Genomic DNA, 19,119 nt, shown 5'->3' with positions numbered 1-19,119 from the left:
ACAGGGAAGTGAAGTATGATGTGAGAAGGCACAGATAAAAAGTCAAGTGATTGTTTTTCTAAAAGTTTAGTCATGAACAGAAGAAAAGATGAGGTAGCAGGTACACTGAGGGAGAAGCAGAGTGTCAGGAAGTTTATTGGGGGGACTGAGGAAGATTTGAGCAACTCTACAGGGTGAGAAGGAGGCCATAGAGTGAGAAAGATTGAAATTTTTAAAAATAATGGTTAATTAGGGCCGAGCCCGTGGCGCACTCGGGAGAGTGCGGCGCTGAGAGCGCGGCGACGCTCCCGCCATGGGTTCGGATCCTATATGGGAATGGCCGGTGCACTCACTAGCTGAGTGCCGGTCACGAAAAAGACAAAAAAAAATAAAATTAAAATAATGGTTAATTAATGAAATGAAGCTCTAGAGAAGGCAGCAAGGATTAGGATGGAAAGCACATAGGGGGGAAAGAAAGCATAGGTGGAGAGATTAGCCTGAGATGGATGTGAGGAAGGAGGTAAGAAAATGCAAGCTTTCACTAAGTTTGTAAAGTAGACGAAAGGCAACTAAGAAAATGCATGCCTTCTAGATCTTGTTTTCTGGGGGAAATAGAAGATGGGATTTCACTGGCAAGGAAGGCATCATGGATAGGGTAGGGGACTTGAGAAGAGTATAAAGATTTGGAACAGATGCTGTGAGGAATAGAATAAATGAAAAAATTGCAGCATGCAGGGCCTGGCTGAGATTTGTTATCATGAATTTGTAATATGGTTCATTGTTTAATAAATTATCCCCCCCCCCACTCAGCAATTCCTATCAGTCTAAGAGTAGACGCAAAGGAAATGGGCAAATGGACTGATTCAGAGTTGGAGATTGGCAAGAGGCATGTTTAGAGAATTGAAGATGTTGGTAACTGTCAGGGGTACAAAGTAGACCAAGAACTGGGACTGTCAATCTTGAAAGGTTAGTAGGGACACTGGATAGTAAAGAACAAAAGTAGGAGATAGCTTGGGATTTTAAAAAGATAATCCACGTCCTAAACCTACATGGATAACAAGTTGACAGAGGGTAGAAAGGTGACAAAAGCAGTTAAGGAGGGGTGGCAGGATGTTTTGTGCCCAGACCTCAAGCAAGAGTTCAGAGAATTTGTATTAGCAAAGTCTAAGAAGTACTATTGAGTCAGGGTTTGGGCAATTTAGAAGACAGCACTTTTAATTTAACCTGATTGATGGACCTGGGACCCAAGGAGAGAAGAATCATTAGTTCTCTAATGATTCAGAAAACAAAAAGAAACAGCTCATTCTTGGATTAGAGACTAAAAACTAAGGGTGTTCCAGAAAGTAATGGGAATAGCCAACAAGAGTACATGATTAGGCAACAGAAAGATCTGGTCTCCCTAGGGATGGATCAAGGAAGGCCCAGACAAGATGAAGTCAAGTTATAAAAAATATCAAAGAAACAAAGCTATCCAATATTATGTGCCTGTAACTTACCTAGTTTACACATAACATCAGATTATAAATAGATAACATGAAACGCCTTTTATCAAGTGCTGGAATTTGTACCCAAAAGTAACACATTCATTTATTAATTTAATCCTTACAATATCCTATGAGACAGATATTATTTTTAATCATATCTTATAATTGAGAATATTAAGGTTCAGAGAAGTTAAGTAACTTGCCCGTGCTTAATAAGTGTGACTCCATAAGCATTCAATGTTTGTACCCTAAGAATCCCTTGCACTGATATAAAATAATTTGGAAGAGAAATTATTTTTTATACCCTAGAACTGTGGCTCAGACACTGAACAGCAAAAAGTAGCAAATGGCAATAAAGTCCAAATAGATAAAACTCGTCTTTGAAAACTACCTGTACCATAATGTACCTGGCATGTTTCTGACCTCCATTCCTCCTCCCCCGCAAAAAAACAACTCTAGAAACCAGTACTTTTGTCATGCAAGACGCAAGAGAAATATTCAGTCTTGAGACTGTGTCATTCAGAATTGGTCATCTAAACTCAACTGCAGTTAGTTTATTTATTAAGTAATTATTAGGCACTTCTGCTTTTAGGGAAAAAAATAGTACATATGCCCACTCCAAAACACATTCACTTCCCACAACCTCAGATAACAAAGCTTATACTTTATCTTCTTACCCTTTCTGTTTTATCTGCACAGAAGAGTCGTGTATGATGTCTTTTTTGCACCACAATATATGTTATTCCTGGCCGGTAATCTTCTTCCAAGCTAATACATGCCTTTCGAATTGCTATTAGTTCTGGCCAAGCTACCTAGGAGATAGAAATGGAATTATGTTTCATTGAGAACTCACCTAATATCTCTTGGATCTGATTTACCCAGAGTGGCAGATAGGAAAAAGTCCATCAGGATATGTTCCTAGAAACCAGATTCCTATAAACCTCAAAGGGCAACAATGAGGTAATGAGATTACCTGTTTCATTTGTCCCTCGGATACCCCTCCACGGTAATAGATGATCCGAGTGGGTTTGAAGCGTGTGGATTTGTAGAACTGGATCAGCAGCTCTCGAACCATGTTAGTAAGGTCCTGGATGACCTCCTGACTGTAGAGGAGCTCCTGGGAGATTTCCTGTCGAGAAGTCTGCACCCGGACAGTGGCACAATACCGGCTGGGGTGGCCATCCATACTGCCAACCACAGCAGCAATGGAGGGTTTCTTCCCATCCCCCGCCGGGGGGTGTGTGACATCTGCTCCCAGGAAGATGACAGGCTGCTGGAATACCGAGGGCCTGCTCAGATTTAAGGAGACATTGCCACTCAGACATATAGGTGAAGATGTTTGGGTTTAGCAAGATTCTATCACCAGATATGATCACAAATATAATCTTATAAAAGAGAACAAAGATTTGTGCTCACAGGGAGAGAACATTAGGGCCCATTGAGTACTGGTGTCACCCAGGACAATGAATCTGAATTGACGGAAGAGGTGAAAGTGGTTCTTCTATAATAGTAGGAAGGAAAGATTAAAAAAAGAGGACCTAACCCAAATTTAACAAAATCTCTATGTATAAAGTGAAAACTTGCCCAGAACTGGCTCTCTTGGGATCCCATGTTTTTTACAATAGATACAAAATTGCAGAATGTACATGGAACTGGGACCAAAACCCCAGTTCTCTTTAAGATGTGAGACTTAGGGAACAGAATCTAATCTATCTCTTTCCCAGTTTTATTTTTCTCCATAGTATTGATTACTTATACCACATATTTAACTTATTTATTTCATTTATTGTCTACACACACACACACACACACACACACACACACACACAAGAATGTAAGTTCTACAAGGGCAGGAATTTTGTTTTATTTGTCTTGGTCACTGCTGTACCCTAGTACCTAGATCACTACTTAGTCCACAATTGGCAGTCAATAAATATTTGTTGAAAGAATGAATTCATTTACTTGGCACAGATTTCTCTAAGGAATCAAGGAGAAAAATATCATGCATACTTCTCTGATAAAAACTAGGCAAAAAAAAAAAATGAGATAAAATATGATATGAAGTTCCTTAAATTCTTAAAGGTAGGATTTAGGATGGTTAGTGTTAATTCTTAAAGTATAACCTAGGAGACATCCTGAATCTGACAATCTCATGTAGTAGATACTAAAGATGGGTTCCATGAAGATAGAGGCTGTGTCACATTTATCTTTCTATACCATCTATACCATCACACAGCATGGGCCTGGCATAGAGTGGTTAATAACAGTGGACATATATACATAACATACATACACATAACAAAATAACAGCTTACATACACTATGTGCCAGTCACTGTGCTAAGCACTTTACATGTATTAACCCATTTAGTTCTCACCCTCTATGAGGGTGGTACAATTATCACAATTTTCCAGATTTGAAAAAATGAGATGGAAGAGGATAAAAGAATGTGCCCAAGATTACACAGCTAGGAAGTGGTAAAGCTGGAATCCAAACCCAGGAAGTGTGACACCAAAGTATGCACTCTAAGCCACTGAGCTATATAGTCTCAAATGTTTGAGGGTAAAATTAAATGATTCCAGACTTTAAGTTAACTTTCCCTGTGGCATGTATACCTCATCGCCAATATTTCAGGAAGGATTTATTTATCTAGAGGTTTCATTCAAGAACAAAAATGAGAATTGTGATATGGTTGTGTAAGACCAAGGAAGCAAATTTCATTTCTTTTTTTTTTTCTTTTTTTTTTTTAAAGATGACCGGTAAGGGGATCTTAACCCTTGACTTGGTGTTGTCAACACCACGCTCTCCCAAGTGAGCTAACCGGACATCCCTATACAGGGCCCCGAACCGGTGGCCTTGGTGTTATCAGCACCACACTCTCCCAAGTGAGCCATGGGCTGGCCCTACTAAATTTCATTTCTTCTCAAGTATGGCAATGACTAATACCACAACCCTAAATTTAACTTCTCAAATCACTTTCACATATGGGATTTCACACAAAAACATTTTAGAGTTGACAAGGCAGATATTATTATCTTGATAGACAAGGAACTAAGGCCCAGAAATATTAAAAATTCACATGAGTAGCAATACTCAAATCTCCCAACTCCTGGCCAGCACTTTGTCTATAACATCACCATCTTGCCTTCATGTTTGGTTACTCTAGAATCAATCTGACAAATTCAAATCTAAACAAAAAATCTAAGAGGGGACACGAGGTTTCTTAGTAGGACATAATAAGATTGAATAAACTCAATCTCATTAGCATCAAGAGCTTCTGTTCATCAAAAGCCACTATTTAGGAGAGTGAAAAGGCAAAACACAGTGCAGAAGATATTTACAATATGTACATCCTATCAAGGACATGTATCCAGAAACCACAAAGAACTACTACAAATTAATAAAAAAGACTCACAATCCAATATTAAAAATTGACAAAGGACTGAACAGGACCATCACAAAAGAAGATGTCCAAATGGCCAATAAGCAGATGAAAATGTGCTTAACGTCATTAGTCATCAGGGGAAACCAAATTAAAACCATAATGATGCTACAACAAAATCTTTGGGAGAAAAATAAATATATAAAACCATAATGAGGGGCCAGCCCGTGGCTCACTCAGGAGAGTGTGGTGCTGGAAACACCAAGGCCCGGGGTTCGGATCCCATATAGGGATGGCCGGTTAGCTCACTGGGTGAGCGTGGTGCTGACAACACCAAGTCAAGGGTTAAGATCCCCTTACCGGTCATCTTTAAAAAAAAAAAAAAAAAAACATAATGAGATAGTATGACTCCCAACCAAAATGGCTAAAATTAAAAGGACTGATACTGCGAAGTGTTGGTGAGGATACAGAACAACTAGAACTCTCAGTGGAAATGTAAATTAGTACAACCACTTTGGAAAACTATTTGACTGTATCTATTAATGCTAAATATATGTATTCTCTATAAGTATTCTCTAATTAAACTCCTGGAATTCCACACAAGAGAAAGTGTATGTATGTCCAACAAAAATGTAGAATTGTACGCTGAATGTACAAGAATATCCATCAATGAAAGAATATTTGAAAATTGAGTGGCTTATTCATGTAATAAAATAAAACACAACAATGAAAAAGAATAAATTACTACTAAATGCAACAACATAAATGAATCTGATAGATATAATGTTGAGCAAAAGAAGATAGACACAAAATAGTACAAATGTTTGATTCCATGTATATGAAGTTCAAAAACAGGCCAAACTAATCTATGGTGATAGAGTTACAATAGTGGTTGCCTTTGGGGGTTATCTATTTGGAGGGGCCACAGGAACCCTGATGGGATGCTGGAAACATTCTATATCTTAACCTGAGTGATAAGTACACGGGTGTATACATATATAAGAAAAAGTAATCAAGATGCATATTTGAGATTTGTGTGCTTTACCATAAATTATGTAAGTTAGATCTTAAACAAAACTGAGAAAAACAGAATTTGGAATCTTACCTTTGATGTGGTACAAGCACATTGTTAATTCCTCCAAGTTTTGCATTTATCTTCAGGCAAAGGTTGGAAAGGGTTTGGGGTGATGTCTTCACTACATTTTTTACCTGGACACACTGTGTGGCCATACCTAGAAGGGTATCTCCAACACGTTTCACCTCAGCTACAAAAATAAGTTAATTAATTAATGTTTAAATAATCACTTGATTACTAAGAGTTGAAAAAAAAAAAAACATTAACTTTAGAGAACACCTACTATGTACTGTATACTGTGCTAGATGTTTTTCATGTGTCGGTCCTTTCATGTTCTAAACCCCAAGGCAATTTTTTCCCCTGTTGGACAGGCCCTCTCCCCTCTCCTTTTCTCCCCTCCTGCAGGCCTTGAAGCCAGCCTGCTTTCTCTATTCTTTGGAGCTGCCTGCCACTACTTGCTCAGTCCCTTAAGGTTCTTCTTTGCACATGACTGGTCTGGCCAAGGAATCAACCTGCTCAGCTCCTCCCTCTCAGTACATGCACCAGCTCTTTGAATTAAAAAAAGTTTTTCTTTTCTTTCTCTCTAAACACTAGGGATAAACAGAAGGTAACAAAAGAAGCAAATAGAGAGAGGGCTGAAGATATAAAGCTTAAATGGCTGGCTTTTAGTTCCTACATCCTTTACTTAGATGATAGCCAAAAGAACTTTGTATCATTCTTCTTTGAATAGATACAAACTATGCAGATCCTCTTCTAGAAGTGGCAGGCTCCCCAACCCTGATATTCCTAAGTGCTTTTCACCAAACATTCCAGTTCTTCCAGCTTCTGGGACTATGGATGGATTATACTGTATTTCCTGTCCCCATCTTCACTGCCCCCACACAGGTTGAGTAAGGCCATGTGTCTAGTTGTGGCCAAAAAGTTGCAGAGAGATAAGAGAGTACAGGGCCAGCAACATTCCAAATAGTGGCTACTCTGCCAAGCTATGTCCTGGAGGGGAGATGACACGATGACACAGAGCAGAGGCCACAGCCTACCCTCAGGGGACACAAAACAGGAGCAAAAAATAAATCTTTGCTGCCTTGAACCACTGAGTTTGTGGTTGTTTTTTTATTGCAACATAACCTAGCTCATCCTGACTGTTATACCTACTACTTGAAATCACCACTCATTCAGCATCAAAAGGGTGCATACCATATACTGGTGTCTTTCCAGGCAAGATAACCACTATTAGCTGTAGGCCCACATATGTCATTTTCAGATGTTTAAACATGGGCTCCACGCTGTCTGCACCTTGCGCATACTTGCAGAAGCATGGCTGACCCTGGATGGGCATTCCTGCGTCCTTAGAGATTTTACGCAGCTGGTCAGTGAAACTCCTATTAAAACAGAAGCAGGGATACTCTTTCAGAAGGAGAGAAGAAATCTAGGGTTATCAGAGGTGGGAGAGGGGAGGGAGAAGGGGATGGGGAGAGATTGGATGAGGGGAATAAAGAATAAGTATGATTTGTAATAATATATATGCTAATAATATTTATTTGATCAATATACATCAATGTTGAATCCCCAAAATATGTATAATCAATTATGATTCATTTTTTAAAAATTAATTTAAAAAATTAATAAATAAAACACACAAAATTTTTTTTTTTTAAAAACAACCAGTGACAAAGTGCTTTCCTTTCAGAGTACATTCTTGGCACTAATTTCCCTCTAAAATACTTCTTTCAGTTCCACAAATTCTTAGCCAAAATTAGAAACAAACAAATAAACAAACAAATCTTTAACTGGTTGTCAAAAATAGACTGGCAGTTGTATCACTGCAACTAAAACAGAGAAGAATCTGTATTATTAAGCTACCGGATTATCATTTTGAATTGTTAAATAATTATGCCTCCCAGGGAAGGGAATGGCATTCCTGTTCAAAGATTTTTTTTAAACATTTGAATCAGTAATTCAGGGTTAAAGAAAAGTGGAGTCAAAGTTTCACATAACATGCATTTTGGTAAGCCTGGTATGAGAATAGTTGGGTAAACTTGTGCTTAATTGAGAATACAGAAACAAGTTGTTACAAAATCAGTGTATTTGGGGTTACATTCAAATTTGTAACAGATTTGTTTCAATAACAGTGTCAAAAGAAATCATCACTTAAAAAAAGCTAAACTCATTATTCATTTTGAAGTTTTTTTTCAATCTTTTTTTTTTTTCTTCCCCTGGTGGCTGGCCAGTATTGGGATCAGAACCCTTGACCTTGGTGTTAGAGCACCATGCTCTAAGCAACTGAGCTAACCAGCCAGCCCTTTATTTATTTATTTATTTATTCATTGGCTTTATTTTTTAAAAATTATTTTTTAAAGAAAATGAAATTTTATTAATATTATTTTTTACATTCTAGGATGTTGTTGTGGAGCAGTTGGGGGGGAGGGGAAAGGGAAAGGAAATGGGATGGAAGAAGGAGGGGGAAGGAGAGGCAGGATTGAGGCCTGTGGCACCCCCCTCATTCCCATAGAGGAGACTGGGGGGCTTCCAGTGATGGCTTGGTCATTGCTGGGCTGGGTGCAGATGCCAGGGGGCTGTGGAAAAGCCCTCACCCCCACCATCCTAGCTCAGGAACCCGAGGCCCTTCTTGCTGTGGCTTGGTGGTCATCGCTGGGCTGGTTGCACATGTGGGGGGCAGGCCATGGCTGAGGCTCCCTACCACCCTGGCTCTCGGAAGAGCCCGGGGCACTTCCTGTAGTGGCTCGGTGGTTGCTGATACAGCCCTTCATTTTGAAGTTTTAAATGTTTGGATTTAAGAAGTTACTTCAATCTATGCATAAAGCTTTCAGAATAGTTTCTTTGGTGCTTTTGCCAATATTTTGTAGGACTCCTTTCTTTCAATTCCCTTTTCTTGACTTTTTCACCCTTCTCCCTAACTTCCTTTATACAGATAGTTGCATCTATAAGACATGAACCAATGCTCTTAGTCAGTGACCCTGCAATGAAAGAAGCTCACTAGTTAATTATAATAATTAATTTTTTTTATAATGATTAAAATTTAACTGGTTTTTATCTTAGCTAAAAAGATACAATTAATACCAAAAGACTTCACTAGGAACTGAGGAATTCACCAGCCAGCATTACTTCAGCCTTGTTAGTCACAAATATCTGCTCTAAATGTAAGGAACCTGAGTCAGATTCTTAATGTAATTCCCAAGTTTGCAATTTACCATAATACAAGGTATTTTTCATATAGCCAGATGGTGTCACTATGGGAGTCAGAGAGTCAATGCCAGTTTATACAGCACATTCACATAAGGACAGTATTTTCATATCTGAAAGGGATATTACTAAGCTGAAAATAGGAAGATACTTACTTTAGTAAATCTTCCCTACATTGTTTCTGAGGCGCAAAACATGCAACTGCCCAAACTTTAATTTCAATGCCAGCATAAAACTGCTTTCCTCGCATGTCCCAGACACCCTGATTGGGTGTGGCTACTGTTTTATTCTTTAAAAAAAAGAAGCAAAAGAAAAGAGAAAAGATATTACAATCTAAGGCCATTCTAATGTTGATGATAGAATAAACAAAAATCGATTTGATATAAGCCAGAAGACAAAAGAGAATAATGAGCAAGACTATGGGTAAATTCAGTATGATGTAGTGGAAAAACTCTGAATTAGTCTCTTTTTGACTGGTTGTGGAAGATTGCTGAATAAAATTAAAAAGCTTACCCGGCCTCCATATTGCAGCATTGGTGCTGGAAGGACCCTGCCTGTGAGCTCTGTCATTTCATTGTGGACAACAATACCAAATTCTTTAAGGTACGGATCAGGTCCACCCACCATGCTGTTACTCTTCACCTAAAGAACAGGAAAGCCTGCATATATAAAAACCAAAGAGTAACTGTGTCCCATCAGGAGTTTTCTGTTTTTTTTTTTTTTTTTTTTTTTTTTTTATCTTAAAGCTAGCTAATCTTGAATCATGCCTTACTAACCAGTCTACTGATTTCTTCCTGTCTGTCAGGAGCAGATCTTGCTGTGGCTTTGATCATCGTGGAAGTCTGATTGTCTGTAAGCTTCTTTATACATCGCTGTCCTGCCACTATATTACAGACCTGCCAAGAAGCAAAGTGAAATTAGTTTGTACAATGGGCTTCTATACTTTGCCTTTGTCAAACCGTCTGCAGTCTCCACTTCCAGAAAAATAAAAATTCTGTTATATAGTGAAGTTATCTGCCCTAAATATTTTAGAAATTAATACTAAATTCCACAACTAGTTTAGAACTCTACTTTAAAAAAAAAAAAAAAAAAAAAAACTAATTCAAGAGATTGGCAGATTGGCAGAAGAAAATTTAGTTCAGCTTACCTCAAGTGGCAAGTATGTATGCTTTTGTTCTTGTCCCACTTGGAGACAGGGAAGATGGGGGTATTTCAGCTGCAGACTATACTTTTGCTTAAAATATTGAGCAACTGTACATTCCATAGCTTGACCATTTTCTAGCTGTAAAGGAAAACTATAGGAGAAAATGTCTGTTTAGAAAATTTTTCAAGTTCCTCTTTTTCTAAACAAGTAAACAAACAAAGCCCACTAACATTTTCTACCTTGATCAGTCACTTGAAAAACAAATATCAATCCTTATTTGAGCATTTTCACTTACGCCATTTTACTATTTAACCAGAATGGCAATTTCACTGAAATTTTCCATGTTTGTTAAAGTTGGGATGAGAAAAAATTTTAATTAAAATTTAGAAATAATTTTTTTACAAGAATTTAAAATAAAATGCAGCTGCAGAAGCAGAAAATACAAAGACTCACTTGAGGTCAGTTAACACCTGCAGATACAAGTACAATTTCTTGCTGGCTTCTTATAGATGTTAAATAGATGACTAAATTCAAATAAGGACTTGGAGTCATCCATGTAAGAGTTTTGTTCTCTTAAGAGAACTTTTTTTAAAATTTATTTTTTATTGTAACAGAGTTGATTGTACATATCTGTGAGGTACAGAGTTGAATATCAATACCTATGTACAATGTGTGATGTTCAAATCAGGATAATTATACAATTTTCATGTCCCTTTGCCAATTCCTTATTTACCCTCCCTCCCCTTCACCTTTCCCACCTCTGGTAACCCAGTTTTAAGAGAACTTTTGTAAAATGAGTGTAGCATAGTTACTGGAGTCACATTTTCAGATCCCCCAAACTTTAAGATCCCCAAACCAGGACAAATAACTGTGGATTTGTAAGTAACAAGACAAATACATGAAGTTGAGACTGTGCCAGAATACTTAGTATAGACAGTCAGACTAAAATATGAGCAAAAAAAAGAAAAGCTTCTGAGTAACTAAAACTTTAAAAAAGGGGGTTTCTGAGTGACCAACTTAATGTAAAGTTTATATACTTAACACCCTTTACTTAGAAGAGCAAATATTTATGTCTGTCAGATATGATTTTAATGATCTTGATTATAAGAATAAACTTACACATATGGTAATTTTTAAAGCACTTTTATATATATTATGTCATTTAAGCATAGTTCTCAGCAGATTAGAAGTTATGTGATTAGAAAAATGAGATTGGGGAAGTGGAAAGAAACATACTGGGGCCGGCCCTGTGGCTCACTCGGGAGAGTGCAGCGCTGGTAGTGCCGAGGCCATGGGTTCGGATCCTATATAGGGATGGCCGGTGCGCTCACTGGTTGACCGTAGTGCGGACGACACTGAGCCAAGGGTTGCAATCCCCTTACCAGTCAAAAAAAAAAGAAGCATACTGATGGAGGCATGCTGTACACACTGACAGCTGAAAGAAGTGACAGCTATAAAGGGAGGGAGAAAAATCCACACAAAAACACAACGCAATATATGTCTTCCCACGACAGCCTTATATGACTTCTAGGCTTTAATAGATCCTTAAGATTTATAACAGTATAAAAAGTGATGCTTATAATGATGACTCAACATCATTAAATAAAAGTTGATCTATGTTTAGTTTACTCTGCTAAGGAGGTGAATTGAATTAAAGGCAAGAAATGTGTTTTATAAATATCTCTTATCAAAAATATTTAAAACATAAGGGGCTGGCCATTTAGCTCAGTTGGTCAGAGCACAGACTTGTAACACCAAAGTCAAAGATCCCCATACAGGCCAGCTGCCCACCCCCCCCAGAAAATGAAATAAAATAAAAATTGTTTAAAGCTTTGGTGTTACAAGTGAAGATTCTTGTGATCGTGAAAATTACGGTATGAGATACTAATTTCTAAAATGATTATAGTAGCTTCCTCTGTTACTAAAATGTAATCATATTTTAGATGCTGTTTACATACGTTTGATGACTGGCTGGCCGTCTAGTCACATTACAAACTCGATATTTTCGTTTCATCTGTCCACAGTGGGTCACCTCAACTTTGAGACCTGAAATTTAAAAAAACAAAACAAAACGCAAAACATCAGTATTATTTAAAATCGGCGACAAAAACAGAGTCAAATGTTATCTTCAAAAAGGCATGTACAGGGCCAGCCCCGTGGCTCACTTGGGAGAGTGCGGCGCTGGTGGCGCCAAGGCTGTGGGTTCAGATCCTATATAGGGATGGCTCACTGGCTGAGCGTGGTGCAGACGACACCGAGCCAAGGGTTACGTCCCCTTACTGGTCAAAAAAAAGGCATGTACAGGTGGCTGGCTTGTTAGCTCAGTTGATTAGAGTGTGGTGTTATAACACCAAAGTCAAGGGTTCAGAATCCCTTACTAGCCAGCCACCAGAAAACGACAAGGATAAAAGTTGCAAGCCTATGGGGACAATTTCATCACGTATAGGCAAAAAGCCTCAGCTAAGCAGAATAAATTAGAACCCAGATGACCTAAAGATGCTCAACTTACTTTAATTTATTAAATCATTCAATAAATATTTACTAAGCATCTACGATGTTCTGATGCTTATTCTTGGAGACAGACATCATGAAGCTTATAGTCTAGTGAGAGAAGATAGCTAATAACAAGTAAAGAAGAAAGAAATTCTGAAAATGTAATAAGTAAACTTATTAAAATGAAAAATTTTAAGTGGGTTAGGGTCACATTTACTGAGTTCCTGATTTTTGACAGGTACTGTGCTAGATAGAAAGCTTTATAAACTTAATTGCATTTAATTCTTATAACAAATCTACAAGATATATATTATTACCTTTATTACTTTTACATGAAAGATGAATAAACTAAGGCTCACAGTGGTTAATGAACTTGCCCAAAGTCCCTCTGATAGAACTAGCTGGGCTGGGATGGAAGCCCCGGTCTGTCTGACTCCAAAGCCCAGGCTCCTTGCACCATCCTGAGCTGCCTCTCCAAGACTACATTAATGCAGATACCTACCTCTGATTTCTTTGGTAAATTTGACACGCTGGGAGTCTGTTAGAGGTTTGGTCTGTTCATTGATGTTCTGAATGTCTAACACCTCACACATGAACTCAATGATAGGCTGAGCCCGGTAGAAAGCAGTTGCAGATACTAACAAACAGAAAAGAAAGATACTTAGTTTCAGGGAAAAGGGAAGGGCCCAAAACAAAACAAAACAAAACAAAACAAAACAAAAAAACCAAAAACAGACAAAAGAGTACATCGATAAAGAGAGTTCCATCCTACCATCAATATTGAGCATCATATTCCACATAGCAGGTCTCACAGACTGATGAAAGCCAAACCAAACTTCCCGGCCCCCTCCCAGAGGGTGGTAGTAACCTTCAGGAGGTGAGAAAAAGGAACGACCCACTGGTGTGTACCTGAAGAAATAAGAGTTCACGTTTCACAATAAAAGCTTGAGAGGTCTTTCATTTCACTCTTAACTCTGAGAGCTGAAATCAAGTTTGAACTATAACTTACGCAGAAATGGTTCCAATGTTAGTTACCAAAAGAAAAGTCTTGACATTTGTAGGAAAGAATCCAAACCAAGGTACTAACCTCATGGAGGGAAGGTGTCTTGTGATAACATCAAGTGCTTGTACTGAGTCATCTGGGACTTCATTCAAGTGCCCAGCCAAAGCTTCTAAAAGCAACTGAAGGCTCACAACTGACACCCACTGAACAGACACTTTAAAGGTTTGGTCTTTACCCTCACCTGGAAGGGTCACTTCCATATCAACCTAAGGAAAAAATACATGCATACAAACATATGTGTTTGCAAAGGCTGCAGGAAAGATCCCAAGAATATTCAATGTGGTATATGCATTAGGATATTTATTTTAACATTTTCTGTAATTGCAAAACATTGGAAACAACTTAATTATTCCCCAATAGGGGAATAATTTAAATGAAACAGGATACAATAGTTAAAAAATAAGATAGATGCTGCAACATGGATGAACTTTAAAAACACTGCGCCAAGTGAAATAAGCCAGATACAAATGGACAAATATTGTGTGATTCTATTTTATGAGGTACCTAGAATAGTCAAATCATAGAGACAAAAAGTAGAATAGTGGTTACCAAGGACTAGGGGCAGTGAGATATGGGAAGTTACTGTTTAATGGGTACAGAGTCTATCTGGAATAATGAAACAGTTCTGGAGATGGATAGTGATGATGATTGCACAACAATGTGAATTGTTAGTACCAGTGAATTGGATACTTAAAAATGTTCAAAATAGTAAGTTTTATGTTATGTATATTTTACCACAATAAAAATTTTGAATTTGAAAAAAAATTAGGTAGATCTAAATGTGTAGAAATGGAAAGATCTCCCAGACATTGTTAAATGAAATAGTAAAATATAGAATGATATGAGAAAAGGGGGCTGGCTGGTTAGCTCAGTTGGTTAGAGTGTGGTGTTGTAACACCAATGTCAAGTGTTCAGATCCCCTTACCAGCCAGCCTCCAAAAAAAAACAAAAAAGAAAAAAGAATGATATGGGAAAAAAAAGAGTATATGTAAATATATGCACAAATAGCTAATACACGTAAAATATCTAAAAAGATACACACCAAACTATTTTTCCTCTGAAAAGGAAAATGGAATTGAGGAGTTCAGACAAGTGGGAGAATGCAAGAAACCACACCATTTCTAGATTATCTGAATAGGTTTATAATGGGCATATATTCATATATTTTCTAATTTTAAAAATAGTGGGCTGGCTGGTGACTCACTTGGGAGAGTGTGATGCTGATGACACCAAGGTCAAGGGTTTGGATCCCTGTACCAGCCAGTCCCTCCCCCACCAAAAAAAAAGTTTTAAAAGTGTTGTGATATTATGAATTTATTTTCATAAGTGGATATTACATAATTTTCTATAATTTACAAAAACTCCATTGTTCAGTTTCAGGTAGTACTTTTTAAAAGTACATTGTTAATATGAGAAATTTGGAAGATAATGATGACATAATCAACCTAAATTCTAATGCTCATTTCACCTTTACCATTTAACTAAAAAACAAGAGCAGCTGGCCAGTTAGTTCACGTGGGAGAGCATGGTGCTGTTAACACCAAGGACAAGGGTTCGGATCCCCATACCAATCAGCTACCAAAAAATAAAAATAAAAAATAACTAAGAGATGAGAATATGAACAGAATAACAAACCTATCAGCACTATGAAAAATAACTCTAAGAATTGAAGTGTTATTAGAAACATTTTTACCATATGTCATTACTACTAAATGACCTAAGTATTTCTTGCTGTTAACACTTACCCTATCTCGCCCAATTGGCAGTGGATGTGCTGTGTACATGTTTCTTTTGCCATCATAGCCAGGCTGTCGATCACCAAATATTTGCATCTTGAAGTGCCGCACCATTGTATCTACTACCTCCCTTAACAGTAATGGAGATAGTGGCAGTTAGCTTTGAGAAATGGTGAACAGGAAGGAAAGTATCACCATACCTTAATCACTTAAATTCAGTTCAATACTACTTGGAAAAAGTAAGAGTGAAAGTTACAATTTATTCAAGTAATTAAAAAAAATAGTTAACTAAAGACAGGTAGCAAAAAGTGAAAAGCAACTGTAAGATGATAACAGAAGGGGGGCATAAAAGGAAAGAGCATAAAATTTATGGCATTCTCTCAAACTCTTCTTTCCAAAATCCTCTGCTATAATAAACATGGCCTCTTATAACCTATCGTAGGTATCTAAGTTTGGCAGAGATGTTCTTCACTGAACGATGATCAGTTTGTTACTAAATCAACATCCTTACTCAGGTATACTGATTTTGGAAAAGAGTGAACAGTAATTCAGAAGTCTGAGGATCAATAAATGTAAGATGCATGATACTTAAATGAATAACTCAACCCCTTTGCCTAATGCTGGTAATTTATCTTCTGCATACTGTCTTGTTTTACTCCACACTGATCCCAGGCAGTTTAGACAAAGGAATGTTATAAAATATTCTCATTCCAAAAGACTACTAATATAGTTTCTTTGTTTTCAGAATAAGAACCTTTCGCTCAAGCATGCATAGCTTTACTTAAGTGTTCTCACATATATGCCAGATTGCTGTATGCAGGCCCTGAAATAAATGCAGCAGCAAGGAAACTAGAGCATACAGTTTAAGATATGGACAGATCTGGGTTTTTCAGATTTTTGAATGTTAGTGTCAATGAAAAGTTAGGTGCCATGACTTACTGTGAGTGAGCTCCATGTGTGGGAACTATATCTTAAAAGACAAAATATATCAAAACTAGCTAATGCTTTAGTAATTAGTAATTGACCAATGACATATCCCACACTCTGCTAGAACCTGCAGAGGATAACCAAATATGAGACAGCAAATCTGCTATTAAGAAAACTACCGTCTTAAAGAAAAACAAAGCCTACATGTTGGAAGAATTTAGAGAACAATATGATACATAATAAATAAATTTTATGCGCTTACTGATACAGAAATCTATTCTTTCTAATCCTTACCTGTTTACTCTACGAGGTCGTTTTTCTGGTTTAATATCCACATCATAGTGATAAACATCTATTTTAGGAATCTGAACCTGAAAATGATTGGCTAACAGTCTAATTGGTTTTCCAACAGTTCCAAGGCCAGGACGACGAGGTGGCTGAAACAGGCTGGTTGGAGGTCCTAAAGAGATTGAAAGACATTTGCTGTGCTATTTGGTCATGAAGGATAATATTCCTTTCACAATCATGATGATGATGATAGCTGCAATTATTGAGATCTTATTATTCACTGAATGTACACTTACATAAGAGTTTGGGGTTATCTTTTGACCTAAGATTTTCTAGATTTCTAAGTATTTTGCCATGTTGCTATTATTTTGAATATGAGAACATCAAATTTAGATAGACAGTATGGTGAATTCCTCTCAGATGTTGGCTGCTGCATAAAACCTTTCATGAGTATTACTAACTCTATAACCAGGCTTACAAAATTACAGGATTTTTTTTTTTTTTTTTTAAGATGACCGGTAAGGGGTTCTCAACCCTCGGCTTGGTGCTGTCAGCACCACACTCAGCCAGTGAGCTAACTGGCCATCCCTATATAGGATCCAAACCCGTGGCCTTGGTGTTATCAGCACCGTACTCTCCCGAGTGAGCCACGGGCCGGCCCAAAATTATAGGCATTTTAAAATAAAACCATCTCTAAACTCTGGGGGCACTATCATCCTCCAAATTAGAGATAATCCACTAATCTCCCATAAATTGGCCTAAATTATTATAGGTGTAAAGACATGAGGAGATTAAACAGCAGCTCTATTTATCAATTCATTTGCTAATTTTTTTTTTTTTTTTTATAAAGATGACCGGTAAGAGGATCTTAACCCTTGACTTGGTGTTGTCAGCACCACGCTCTCCGAAATGAGTGAACTGGCCATCTGAACCCATGTCCTTGGTGTTTCCAGCACCACATTCTCCCAAGTGAGCCATGGGCCAGCCCATCATTTGCTAATTTTGATATTGAAACAACACCAATTGTGCTAGATCTTGTCTATAATCTGATATTTTTAGAATCTAAACAATCTGAGATTTCCTAATCATAAGGTCTAGTTTATTTATTCAACAGACATTTATTACTTATTATATGCCTAATCTGCATTATGGACTAAGGAAGAATTCAGAGTTCCTACCCTCAAGGAACTTACAGTCTAGACCAGTGGTATTCAACCTAGGGTAGATTTTGTTCCCCAAGAAACAGTTGGCAAATGTCTGGAGACATTTTTGGTTGTCACAACTTGAGGAGTGCTACTGGCATCTAGTGGATGGAGGCCAGGGATACAGCTAACCATTCTACAATGCACAGCACAGCTCCCCCAAAGAATCATCCAGTCCAAAATATCGATAGTGCTGAGGCTGAGAAACCCTGGTCTAACAGACAGTCTTTCCAAACTACTCCATTGATGGTTCATAAGATACAGTAGTCCCCCTTATCTGTGGTTTCAGTTACCAGTTTTAGCATTTCAGCAGTCTGAAAATGTTAAATAAAATATTCCAGAAATAAACAGTTCTTAAGTTTTAAATTGTACACTATTCTAAGTAGTTTAATGAAATCTAGTGCTATCCTGCTTCATACTGCCTGGGACATGAATCATCCTTTTGTCCAGTGTATCCACACTGTCTATCCGCCCAGTACTGCATAGGAAAAAACATAGCGTATGTAGGGCTCAGTACTATCTGAGGTTTCAAGCATCCACTGGGGTTCTTGAAGTGAATCCACCAACAATAAGGGAGAACTACTGTGTTCCATAAAGCGAAAGGATTCCATATGTTAAAGAAACCTTACTTGTTTTCTCCCCTCTTAAATTCCTTTGAACATTATCAAATTAGATTGCCTAAAAAGTTATGTGATAAATAAACTTGTTTAACTTATCATTTATCCAACTAATTCTTCCACAGAATTCTCACTCTCTCTTTTTGGCAGCTGGCCAGTATAGAGATCGAACCCTGGACCCCGGTGTTCTCAGAATCACACTCTAACCAACTGTCTCTCTTTTGAAAAATCGAACATCTAGTAATATTCAGCAGAAAAGGATTTTGCAAAACACAGTCTCAGAGATACCCGTCTGGAGAAAACCCTACTCCTTTGATGATAAAGTCAAGTGGACACTGGCTTTAAAAATAAACATCTTTTCTGGTATGAATAGGTGTTGAGCAAAGTGGGCTGTGGTTACAATGGAAAATTACAAGTTCTCTTACTGCAATGGCATTTCACTGAGAACAAAGATAGTTCACTAAGGAGAGAAAACTTTGAAGCAAGAATCTACTGTGGTCCAACATCACTTTGGAAAGTCAGAACAAA

The 19,119-nt window shown here is 37.6% G+C and overlaps 1 protein-coding gene across 1 annotated transcript in view; it reads right to left on the bottom strand.

The window, feature by feature from the left end:
* Nucleotides 1–19,119, bottom strand: part of AGO4 (argonaute RISC component 4) — a 32,909-nt gene that overhangs the window by 9,064 nt on the left and 4,726 nt on the right. The window contains exons 2-15 of the mRNA XM_063104011.1: nt 16,779–16,944; nt 15,567–15,687; nt 13,846–14,027; nt 13,531–13,667; nt 13,261–13,395; nt 12,224–12,311; nt 10,269–10,416; nt 9,898–10,017; nt 9,635–9,763; nt 9,277–9,410; nt 7,115–7,299; nt 5,951–6,110; nt 2,437–2,752; nt 2,141–2,275 (exon numbers count right to left, since the gene is read on the bottom strand). Coding sequence (XP_062960081.1) covers nt 2,141–2,275; nt 2,437–2,752; nt 5,951–6,110; nt 7,115–7,299; nt 9,277–9,410; nt 9,635–9,763; nt 9,898–10,017; nt 10,269–10,416; nt 12,224–12,311; nt 13,261–13,395; nt 13,531–13,667; nt 13,846–14,027; nt 15,567–15,687; nt 16,779–16,944 — 2,156 coding nt within the window. The remainder of the gene's footprint in view (nt 1–2,140; nt 2,276–2,436; nt 2,753–5,950; nt 6,111–7,114; nt 7,300–9,276; nt 9,411–9,634; nt 9,764–9,897; nt 10,018–10,268; nt 10,417–12,223; nt 12,312–13,260; nt 13,396–13,530; nt 13,668–13,845; nt 14,028–15,566; nt 15,688–16,778; nt 16,945–19,119) is intronic.

This window comes from Cynocephalus volans, chromosome 8, assembly GCF_027409185.1.
Source record: "Cynocephalus volans isolate mCynVol1 chromosome 8, mCynVol1.pri, whole genome shotgun sequence".
NCBI classification, from domain to species: Eukaryota; Metazoa; Chordata; class Mammalia; order Dermoptera; family Cynocephalidae; genus Cynocephalus; species Cynocephalus volans.
This window is presented reverse-complemented; position numbering and strand designations above follow the sequence as displayed.